Consider the following 12,051-nt stretch of genomic DNA (forward strand, 5'->3'; position numbering starts at 1 on the left):
GGCTGGAGACTTGGAGTTGAGTAAAGGGGCAGTTAATGTAAGCAAGTGGAACCACTAGTGTCCGGCTTCTCTCTCCGCTTAGTGTCGCGTAAGAATGTAATCGAGTCTTTAACGAGCTAAAACGAATTATTTACTATTTAACTCAAAAAAATCGTGAACAACTCGGAAAAAAATATATTAAAATTTAAAAAATTGAATTATTAATAATATTAATATTTATGTGTTTATTTTTTTTAAAATATAATAGAAGATTTTCATGTACTTGAGGTTTAAGTTCGAGTTTGAGTTTTAACCTAGTTAAGTTTAAGATTTTTTTATTATTTCAAGTTTTGACAATTTTTTTTAAAATTTTAATTTATGATTTTAAGTTCGAGTCGAACTTAAAAATTTTAAAATCGTTGTGTTTTATTTTAGAATTTTTAAGTCAAATTAAAGTAAACAATATTTAAACGCTACTCGTTTACAGCCCCAGTGCCGTGTTTGTTTTGCTTTGCCCGGTGGAAACTGGCAGCTGGGATTTAGATTTGTTTTTATGTGATGGAGATATGTCAATTAAGTTTTGGGTAAACTACGACTTTCATCGTCCAATTTTAACTGCGATTTTGCTTTTATCACTCAACGCTAAAAAAATAAAGGGTAATCTATGCATTTAATACCTAAATTATTCATTTTTGTCTGTTTTAGTACCTAAATTTTTAATTTCTAAAACTATACTTACCATATGGTTTTTCATTTTATTTTAGTATCGACCGTTAAAAATTTAACGTGTTTAATACCTAAACTATCAATTTTAGTTCGTTTTAGCACTTAAACTTTCGTTTCCTCTCCAAATTTAAATGTTAAATTTTGAATGAGGTACTAAAATAAAACGAAAACAAAAGTTTTTAATGGCGAGATTCTAAAATGAAATAAAAACTAAACTTTAGGTATGATTTTGAAAAAAAATAGAAGTTTAGATACTAAAACGGATCAAAATTAATAATTTAGGTATTAAATGAATAATTTTCCCAAAATTAAATTCATTATTAAAATTCTGAAATTTTTATATTTTATTCACTCAAACATTAAATTAAAAATAATATATTGAATTATTATTTTTTATAGAAAGTCGATAAAAATGATTGTCCCTTGTTCCCATATGTAATGGGGTAAGGGGGAGGTAAGATAGTAGGCTGCCCCCAACACTAGGTTGAGAACAGCTTCCGTTGGAGACCTCCAAATTATGAAATACCCTCCATGAGACTCGATCCCACGACCTCAAGGTTAAAAACCTTGTGCTCTACCAACTGAGCTAGATGGTCATTTCAGAAAGTTGATAGTTTTACTAAAATTAAAAAATATCTAGAATTACAATGAAGATTTACAATTATAACCGTAAACGTAAACTAAATTATAATTTGGACATTTTCCTATAATCACTGACACAAAAACTAGCCACTTAGATCACACAAGGACCAAAGAAGGAAAATGTTAAAAAACCTAACCAAAAAGCTCGAACAAGATAAAAATACGAATAAATTTGACTGCATCGGCAAACGAACCAAAAAAAGATGAAGTTATTGAAAGACCACCGACAAATCGTAAGTCAAACGACATGATAAAACTATCCATGAACACAAAACGCGTATCTAAATTAATCTGAGGTCCAAAACAGAGGATATCTACATGATAACAAATAAACATCATCTTGATCAGTCGTGACGATGCCAATTTCAATCTAAAAAAAGATAAATGAAAATAACGACCAAACAATCGAAAACTACCAAAAGACAATGATAAATGTGCCACAAAGACAGAGATAAATGTGTCATAAAGACATACTTATTTTTAATTAAAAATAAAAAACAAAGAGAAAAAAATAACCAACGATCGAAAATCAACATCAAAACCGATGCTATCGTCGATTAAACAAAATTAAAGAAAGTTGATTTTATCTATAAAAATTGTACAAATTGTAGAGAAAAGGATAAGGCCGCTAGGGTTTAGAGAGCAAAGATATTTTGGTATATAGTGTGTTGTTTTTTTGTTGAATTATAAGTCAATTGTAATCCATAATTTCTTTCTTTCTTTCATTCATTCATTCTTTCTTTCTTTCTTTCATTCATTCATTCTTTCTTTTCTTCTATGTCATTATCATCTTATAGTTTATGTGATGTCGTAATTGAAATTCTATTTCAAATATTTCAAATAGGGACGTATTTATCTCCTAATCTATTATTATTTTATTATTTTATTTTTTTAAACCTCCTTAAAATTTACAAAATTTATTTTCTTTATAATTTCTCTCGACAACTCGACATAGATATATTGTTTTAAAATAAAGGGTAAAGAACGCAGATAGTCTCCCGATTGTATGATATTATTTTATTAAGTCCATCGACTATGACAAGTTACAAAATGGTCACCCAACTATTCATTGTGTTCGAAACTCGTCATTTTTCGTTAAAAAATTGATTGTATTATGAGTTGAACGTTAGCTTGTTGATTGTGATAACGTTTGATCTCAAAATCTCATACGACTATCATATTCCAGTCATCATGTTAACGTCGATCTTAAACAACTGCCGATTTTTAACGGAAAATGACGAGTATGGAACATAATGAATTGTCTTGTAATTATTTTGTAACTTTTAATAGTTGATGAACTCAACAAAGTAACATTCCATAGCTGAAGGACCATTTTTTAACTTTTAATAGTCGAAGGGTTTAATAAAGCAATACTCTATAGTCTGGGGACCGTTTGTGTACTTTACCCACAAGTATAATTAATATATTTACTCTAATGATTTATTTATTAAAAGGAAAAATGGTTTTTGAAATATATAGAGTTAATTGCATCTATGTTCCTAAATTATGATTCTCATTTTAAATTAGTCATTAAACTTTTAAACATTCTAATTTCATCCTCAAACTATGACTCTCATTTTAAATTACTCTTTAAACTTTTGAACATTCAAATTTCATCCCTAAACTATGACTCTCATTCTATGTTAGTCCTTAAACTTTTGAATCTTCTAATTTCATCCCCAAATTCATCCAAATATATAATTAGTTTCAACCATAGTTTAACCTAATTTTTTTCTCAAACATATAATAATATGACTTGGCCTAATGATTTTATTAACAATGGATGCAATTAGTATATATGTATAATTTGGGATGAAATTGAAATGTTCAAAAAGTTTAGGGATCAATTTAGAATGAAGATCATAGTTTGGGGATGAAAAAATGAAATGTTCAAAAGTTTGAGGACCAATTTAGAATGTTAGTCAAAGTTTAGGGATGAAATTAGAATATTTAAAAGTTTAGGGACTAATTTAGAATAATGTCATAATCGAAGGACAATTGGTGGAAATTAACTCAAATGTATAAAATAATATTTCATGCAAACCATTTAATATTATAGTTTAATAGAAATCATCATATCCTGCAGATAATTATCTCCATTTTTTTTCAAAGAGAATTGCTTCTCTAATTTTACCATTCAAATTTATCGTCTGAACAACAGACAAATTCCTGACTAATGGGGGAAGGTTTATACTCTTAGAAAACCTGCTTTTCAACCCCCGAACTACTGTTTCTCTTTTGTCCTTTACGTTCTCCACGCCATTATATAATTCCCATTCAAATATGGCATTCAATAATGCAAAGCTGACCCTCAAATTTTCTACTATTTCCCATCCCTTTCTCCCAAAACTATCATCAACCCAGAGCTCAGATTCTAAAACCCAAAGCTACTTCTGCCACTGCTGTTGTTTCCTGCTTTTTTTTTTGTGGATTTTTTTGAGGTCTGCGTATGGCGGAAACAGGGAAGCCGATAGAGGTAGTTGCCATGGAAGCTCTGGGGAAAGGCTTTGATGTAACTGGAGATTTCAGGTTGAAGTACGCTAAAGGAACGAGGCTGGTGTTTCTCGATGAAACAAATAAACAAGACATTGTGTTCCCAGGTGCTGGTTTTACCATCAAAGGTGTTTCTCAAGATATCCGTCTTGATAAAGGCGATCGTATTCGTTTCAAATCTGATGTTCTTGAATTCAATCAGGTCTGTTTTATCTTTCCTTTTTAGCTTTTGTATATGTTGTTTTATGCGTTTGAAAGCATAATTTAGACGGGTTTTGCTCAAATTTGAATTGATTTGCTTCCGTTCCTAGATTGATCCGTTTTTGTTTTGCTTTTGCATGGTTTGGGTCAAAAGCAAAAGGGGCTAATACTATTCTGAGATGTCCAACTTGCATTTTAGAATTAGACTTGTGGGTTTTGGAAAGTGTAGAATTTTGACTTTTCTTTATGTTTTCAAAAATAGCAACTAGCTTGTTATACAAAATCATTTTCGGTGGGTGCTTCTTGGGAATGGTGGATTGGTGGGGATGGAATTGAAAAGTAAACTCTGTGTCACATGTGCATTTTGTTTATTTCAAATCCTTCGACCAAGTGCACACCTTTATATCAAATTCAAAGTATTAGGATTGGGAAAGAAATCTATATGAGAATTTGCAATTTGATGATATATTTTGTTAGGAAAAGAAATCTGGGTTTTATTAACACGGATTACTAGAGTTGTGTTTGCATCTTGGATGTATCCTGCACGGCTTAGAGTTTGAGTATTGGTCAGCTCTAGTTGACTCAAAAAGTTTAAAGTTGAATTAACTCGAGTCGAAAGCTCACGAGCTTAAAATTGTTAAGCTTGACTCGAACTCGAAAAAACTTGAACTTGAAACGTTCTCAGGCTTAGTTCAATCGAAGCTCAAACTCGAGTTTGAACATGAACATTAAGTACACGAAAGCCTTATATTGTATTAAAAAAACAACATATAAATCTTAATATTATTAATAATTTAATTAAAAACATTAAAATTTTAATATATTATTTTTTTGAGTTACTCGCGAGCTTTTCGTGTCGGTTATCAAGTATCTCGCTTTAGTTCGTTAAGAACTTGAGTCGAGTTCGAGCTCGAGTTGAGTCGAATCGATATTAGTGTTGACTGAATTTTGACCGAATCAAACTTGAGTAGCTCATGATCTATATCGTCTCATTTACAGCCCTAATTATGCTTAATGTACTTAAGATGAGAATTCTCCTATATCCATAGTTGAATATGTTCCAAACACGGGTGCTTTCGGGGAAGTGAAGAGTTGTAATAACATGGGGATAAAAAATGAAAAGTCTTGGATATCCTAACTGTGCAAGAGAAAAAGTTTACCTATAAGATGCCAGAAAAGGGTACTTCCGGGAAATTGAGTTGTAGTAACATAGGGATAAACAGAGAAAAGTCGTATGGAGGTTTCCCTTTCTATCATTTACAACTACCTTATGATCAAAGAGCTTTTAATACTGTTAATGTTGGCTTACTTTTTGTCAAGGTTTCTTCTTCAATAGTTTGGTATGCAATAAATAGGTTCGAAGATCTGCAGGGACGAAACCAGGACCAAATTCGTAGAGGGGTCAACTTGGTTAACTTCAAAAGAACAAGGACCTATTAAACATTTAAACTAGAGAATTAGGGGAGGCTTAATTTGACTAATTCTTCAAGTGACAGGTACCTAAAATACAATTAGACAAAATTCCCAGGGGTGTGGGGGCTCCCAAGCATAGTGTAGTTCTGTCCCTGAATAATGGCTGATTTTAGTCGTATAGGTAGTGCCTATTATACTGTAAACTCTTTGACAAACACTTAAAATTCGTAATATTCAATTATTTGGAGGGAGTTCTACTGTAACCTTAACGATGTTGGAAAAATGAAGGCAGGGTTCGATTTGAAACTATCTAGAATTGTGCAATTTGTTCAATGCTGTGCTTGCAATGAGCCTTACATGTTTTTGAATAAATTTATTTGGTGTTCTATTGATGTAGTACCTTACATTTTGTCCCAAATCTTGTTTCTCTTGCAGATGTCTGAGTTACTTAATCAGAAGTCTTCGATACAAGGAAAAGTTCCTTCGGGCTATCTTAACAGTATTTTCGATTTGACTGGAGACTGGCTTCATGATGCTGCAGACACCAAAAACCTTGCTTTCGATGGTTACTTCATTTCTTTGTATCATTTACACCTTACAGCATATCCACTTGTACTGAACGACAGAGTCAAGAAGTCGGTTCCGCCTCACTGGGATCCGGCAGCATTGGCTAGGTAGCTTTTCGATATATCACTTGTGCAACATCTTGCATTAAGAATCACCATATATGAAAGATATATCATACAGGTCCATGCAGTACTGTGAAACTGTATGTTAAGCACTCTTGCCTATGCGGTTAACGACTCCTTAGGTCGATTACGTGACTATATGCATAGCATAACTAATCATGTATGAGATGATGGAGGAGCTGTGATATGCGTTTTCAACTTCCTTATGCAACTCACTGTTTGCTCTCAAAGTAGTGGAATCATTTTGATTGATCATTAGATTGAACATATAATCTTCCACATAGGAAGCAATCTTAAATAATTTTTAAAGTACGGAATTCGGATAAAAAGACCGATATGTGTAGTGTAAACCTCGTCACGACTCCCGAGTACGTATAGAATTTCCATCTGAGTTAGTTTTCTGTCAGTGTTGTTTCTCTAATGCATATAAACTATATACCTCTGCAATTTTCGTCATTCGTTTAAGGTAAGAATTTTAATCGAGATCGATATTTGTAATAAACCATTTTCATTACTTGGCATTCATGAATATCATTGTTATTGGTTTCATGCAGTGTATACTAATAATTTGTATTAGGCAGGTTCATCCAGACATTTGGGACACACATAATAGTTGGCATGGCTATTGGAGGTCAAGATTTAATATGTGTGAGACAAAACAATTCCTCTACCATTCCTACGTCCGACCTCAGAGGGTATTTGGAGGATCTCGGAGATGTTATGTTTTCCGACGGAAATAGCCCTTCATTACTACAGAGAAAATCTCGAGACGGCAAGCAAAAAGTATTAGCATCTCACTGAAACTTAAGGTCTCTTTCTTCTTTTATTAAGTGAACACCGTTCTAAACACCGTTTATTTATGTAGGTGCCCGATGTCTTTAACCGGATTTTGCAGTCGAACTCCATGCAGTTGGCCAGCGTTGCAGAAACATCGAGCAAAGATGTGAGTCTAGAATTTGAGTTTTACGCTGTTTGCGATTTTCGTTTAAATGATAATTACAATCCATGAATTATTTATCTTCCTTTTTTTTCAACTTGAACAGGGACTCACTATCATTTGTTCAAAAAGAGGTGGTAATGTGTTCTTGCATAGTCACTCTAACTGGCTTCAGACAGTACCTACTAAGCCAGAAGGAATTTTGTTCAAGTTCGTACCGATTACTTCTCTTCTGACCGGGATTCCCGGAAGTGGATACCTTAGTCATGCGATCAACTTATACCTTCGTTGTAAGTATTCAATTGCCTGGATGTGTCGGTCTTATATTCATCTAGTTTTATGTGATTATGAGGTTCTTTAACTCGCTGAATCTGTACGTAGACAAGCCTGTTCCCGAGGATTTACGGTTTTTCTTGGAGTTTCAAGTTCCACAACAATGGGCGCCTATGTTCTCCGGCCTGCCACTTAGGCATCAGACAAAAAAAGCCTCTTGTCCCTCCCTGCAATTCGCTTGCATGGGTCCTAAGATGCATGTCAAGTCAACGCAGGTAGTCATACAACCTATAAATCATTACCTTACAGCTTCTCTGTTTTGTTTTTGTTCCTGCTACCTGGATTATTATGTTTTTACTTTCGTATTTAACAGAAGAGTCGTACGAACCAAAATCCACAATTCACAAAGTCGGTTAGGGAAACGATCGATTTTAATGCACTAGATAATCATATGATAGCATATAAACCCAACTTAACGAAAACTCTACGAGCGACATGCTAGTGTAACGACAGTCAAAAGTAAGATGAACGTCACTGCAGTATGATTGGTACTCGTATAGTACGAACGACCCATATCTCTCTAACTCTGCATTTTTCTTTAAATACTCATGTCCGACACTCATATTCAACACATTTTCAGACACGGGTATGGTCCAAGGACGTTCAAATGCATTCATCTGTAGTTCTATCTTCCTATTCTATCTCTGCATACGTGTATGTGCATGCATGTATATATTTTTAAGGAGACATTGCTCGACGTGAGCATTGCTGCCTCGTCTAATTTATCGGAGTTCATCCTAAAGTACGTTATATTGCATTTTTCTGCCATGATTCGTCCGATTTTCTGTTGTTACTATTCGATAAACTTAAAGAAATTCTTTGTTGTTCTATTTCAGGTTTCAAGCGATTTAAAACCAGTAGTTGGCCTCCGGTTGTACTTGGAAGGTAAAAAATGCAACCGGTTAGCATTACACATACAGCATCTCTCGAGTCTTCCGAGTATAATGTCATTCACATCAGGCAAACCTAGCCAATGGCGAGGTTCCGACGACTATACGTCCAATGATCAATTTTTAGAGCCGGTCAGATGGAAACGATACTCGCATGTATGTACATCCGTCGTTAAACACGACCCTAACTGGCTGCAAGAAGTTTCAGGTGGTGTCTTTATCGTAACCGGGGCACAGCTGCTCAGCAAAGGGAAGTGGCCGAAGACGGTTTTGCATCTCCGTCTGCATTACACTCATATACCTCACTGCACGATCCGGAGGACCGAGTGGGGAACTGCACCCGAAACGTTCCGTAAGGGTAATTTCCTCACTAATCTAAGCATGACTTTTTCATTCACGTCGGCCACAAACGGACAACAGAAACAAGATCCAACCACACTTAACTCGGGTGTGTACCCCGACGGGCCGCCGGAACCGATCCAATCGAAAAAACTGCTGAAATATGTCGATGTATCCGAGGTTGTGCGGGGTCCACATAATGCTCCGGGACATTGGTTGGTAACTGCAGCTAGACTTGTCAATGAGAGTGGGAAGATTAGCTTACAAGTAAAGTTTGCATTGTTGGATTATCCATGACTTTTTTTCAGCTTTTTCTTTTTCTTTCTTGTAATGAGAAAACTTCAGGTTTTATTGTATGTATAGATTAGAGATTTATATACTTCAGCGTGTAAAAGGAAAAAAAAATGAATTTATATTTTATTTTAATTCTTTTGTATTGTTTTATTAAATTCTTCAACTATTAAAAGTTAGAAATTAGTTCTCTGACTATAGAATGTTGCTTTATGGAAAATAGTCACATGCCTATTCATTTTGTTCCAAACTTATCTTTTTCTGTTAAAAATTGGCGGTTGTCTAAGTTGAACGTTAATATGATGACTAAGATATGATAGTTGTTTGAGATTCTGGGATCAGATCTTATTATATCATAATCATTAGGTTAACATTCAACTCAGAATTCGTCGATTTTTTAACAGGAAATAATGAGTTTGGAACATAATGAATAATCGAGTGATTATTTTGTACCTTTTAATAGTTGAATGACTTAATAAAACGATACCCTATAGGTAAGGGACCATTTGTATACTTAATCCAAAAATCTAATATAACCCAACCCGACCAATAACCATTTTTTTAATTACAAATCAATAACCATCTTTAAATCACTTAACCATACATGAAAAAGAAAGAAAAAGTAAAAGGTTGCCTTATAATTTATCATTGAATTAAGTAGCAACTAAAGCCAAGATGATGAAAAGAAAAGGTACAGCGTTACCGGAAGTAATGATGACCGTGGTAGTAAATCCGGTAAAAAATTATACCTAACATTACATTTTACTTTTATTTTGAGCATCTATAGTTAAAAAATTAATAGAATTATTGATATAATTTTTTTTATCTTTTCAATGATGATGTATCATTATTTTATGGTGACGTTAATGACATATGACCAAAATGAAACCAAAACTAAATGTTAGACATATTTTTGAAAGAATAATTGAGTTACCAAAATATAACAAAAATGATAATTGAGATATTAGCCGTATAGTTTATCCTATTTTTAAATTATTATGAATGTTAATTTTGACATGCCTAGGGATGGGCATGGGTCGGGTTTCGGCCAACCCTACCCGACCCGAAAAGTTCACATCCTTCACCCGAACCCGATCCAACCCGAAAAATATATACCCTTCAACCAACCCGACCGACCTGAAATAATAAAAAAATATTATTTTTATTCAATAAAAACAATGATTTAATTGAAAAAAAATAATATATATGGGTATTATTGTAATTATTCATAATTATATAAGGTAAAATTATATTTTTTTCATGTCGAGTCGGATATTTTTCACCCTAAACCCGAATCCAACCTGAATATCACCTTTAAAAGATACGACCCGAACCTGAATTTTTAAAAAAAAACCTATCTGATCGGGTCGGAACCAATCATATCCATCCCTAAACATGCCAATATAAGTATTATCTGAATTGAAAGAAATAATAATCTTATCATTGCATCACGAGCTCTATTAAACATGGAATTGCATGTGATTGTAAGACGTACACTACAAAATTATTCTTGAGGTTGGTCCACAATATAAATTGACATTTACTTTGGAACCCTTGCAATGGAAGGCATACCAAAATCATGGCACACGGTGTCCATGTTCCTTTCATTTTCATCCCCCCACAGCCATAACGATTTCATCAATCGTTAGGTCATCTCCAATCCTCATCTTTACTCTAGCGCATCTCTATCTCTACTATAGAGATTAAACAGTAATTCATCTCTAGCGCTATCTCTACATTATCACTAATTCTATTTTATTCACAATATTTAACTATTATAATATTAATTTTATAAATATAAAAAATCAGAAAAATACAAAAAATCCGAAAAATTACAAAAAAATTAGTATGATTATTTATCTGATTTTAATATATTTTTATATATATTATAATTTAATATATTTTAAGTTAAAAAAACCCTAAATCTAACGCGAGCTACAGTACCATGCTAGATGTGGCGCGGTACTGTAGCAATACTCTACTGTGGCGATGGAAGTGGCGCAGGGCTGGAGAGCTTTTTCATCTCTACTTTGAAGAAAATCTCCAATGCAGCGCAGCATTGGAGATGCCCTTAGGGGCGATAAAGTTTTTTTTTTCTTCTCAAATATCTTTTTATTAGAAGATTTAAATATATATTTATCTGTTTCGTATTTTATACTAATAAGATGAATTTAAAGAACATAGTGTAAAATTGAAGGATTGAATTGTAAAAAAGTAATCGAAATATAATTTTTTATCTTAATTGAATTGTAAAGGATTTTAATTCCATATCTGAATATGAAACAAACTGAATTGAGTGAGTCGTAAATTTATAATATGTCTCCGTAGTATTTCATTCAAATTAATGATCAATCGATCGAATATTGATGATTTAAATAAAAAATAAAACAGAAACAAATCTGACCACGTGGCGAATTCACATTGGCTCTCTGACTTGTTCTTGTTGCAATTTCACGACGGTTTTTCATTTCGTCCCGCCGTTTCAAAGTGGGGCCTACCTCTCGATGGGTCCCATTCCAGAAAACATTGCTTAGTGAGTCGGGGGCAGTAGACTCAGTGAGTCGAATTAATTCAGAGAGAAGTTCAATTTGATTGTTTTCGTCGGAGCAGCTTGAATAATAGCAATCACCTGAAATACCTGCTTTTGTTTGAGTTAATCCTTTCATCGTTGTGCTCATATTTAATTTCAAATTGCAACAAATGAATATTTTATATAGACTCACACTATTTCTTCTTAAATCTTTAGTTCCTTGTTGAATAAGTTCCTTCACAACCTGTTAGCACCATTGACCTCGAACTCTATGTATCTCAATGGAAATGTGTGGCTCTTAACAGGAGTGATGTCCTGCGGTCTCTTTCATAACACAGTAAAACAAACCTGTTACTGTCTTTATGGTATCTGAAGAGCCTGTGCGCTCAAGTGATAGGCGAAGGCGAAGGCGAAGGCCAAAAGTATATGGCCGACCGTATTTGTGTTACAGTCCTACCATCATTCGAAAGAAGAGGAAGACAAAGACAAGGACAGCGGCTTCTCGCATTGCCCAAATGTTGCGCTCAGGGGATCGGCCGGTGCGTATTTCAAACAGCAATGCAAGTTATACAAACTTGTTTTACTGTA

At 33.7% G+C, this 12,051-nt stretch overlaps 1 protein-coding gene across 1 annotated transcript; it reads left to right on the plus strand.

Moving 5' to 3' along the window:
• Positions 1-3,663: 3,663 nt before the first annotated feature.
• On the plus strand, positions 3,664-8,965 carry LOC120115127 (MACPF domain-containing protein At1g14780-like). Its single transcript, XM_039135888.1, has 7 exons — positions 3,664-4,042; positions 5,890-6,128; positions 6,725-6,926; positions 7,009-7,086; positions 7,187-7,370; positions 7,462-7,628; positions 8,250-8,965. The coding sequence occupies exons 1-7, from the start codon at positions 3,797-3,799 to the stop codon at positions 8,937-8,939; spliced, it is 1,806 nt and encodes a 601-aa protein (XP_038991819.1). The 5' UTR covers positions 3,664-3,796; the 3' UTR covers positions 8,940-8,965.
• Positions 8,966-12,051: the final 3,086 nt, after the last annotated feature.

This window comes from Hibiscus syriacus, unplaced genomic scaffold, assembly GCF_006381635.1.
Source record: "Hibiscus syriacus cultivar Baekdansim isolate YM2019G1 unplaced genomic scaffold, ASM638163v2 tig00110258_pilon, whole genome shotgun sequence".
Lineage (NCBI taxonomy): Eukaryota > Viridiplantae > Streptophyta > Magnoliopsida > Malvales > Malvaceae > Hibiscus > Hibiscus syriacus.

Coding starts and splice junctions, on each gene's coding strand:
- LOC120115127 (XM_039135888.1), top strand. CDS start 3,797: ATGGCGGAAACAGGGAAGCCGATAGAGGTAGTTGCCATGGAAGCTCTG. Junction 7,087..7,186: donor CAGAAACATCGAGCAAAGAT/GTGAGTCTAGAA, acceptor CAACTTGAACAG/GGACTCACTATCATTTGTTC. Junction 7,371..7,461: donor GATCAACTTATACCTTCGTT/GTAAGTATTCAA, acceptor ATCTGTACGTAG/ACAAGCCTGTTCCCGAGGAT.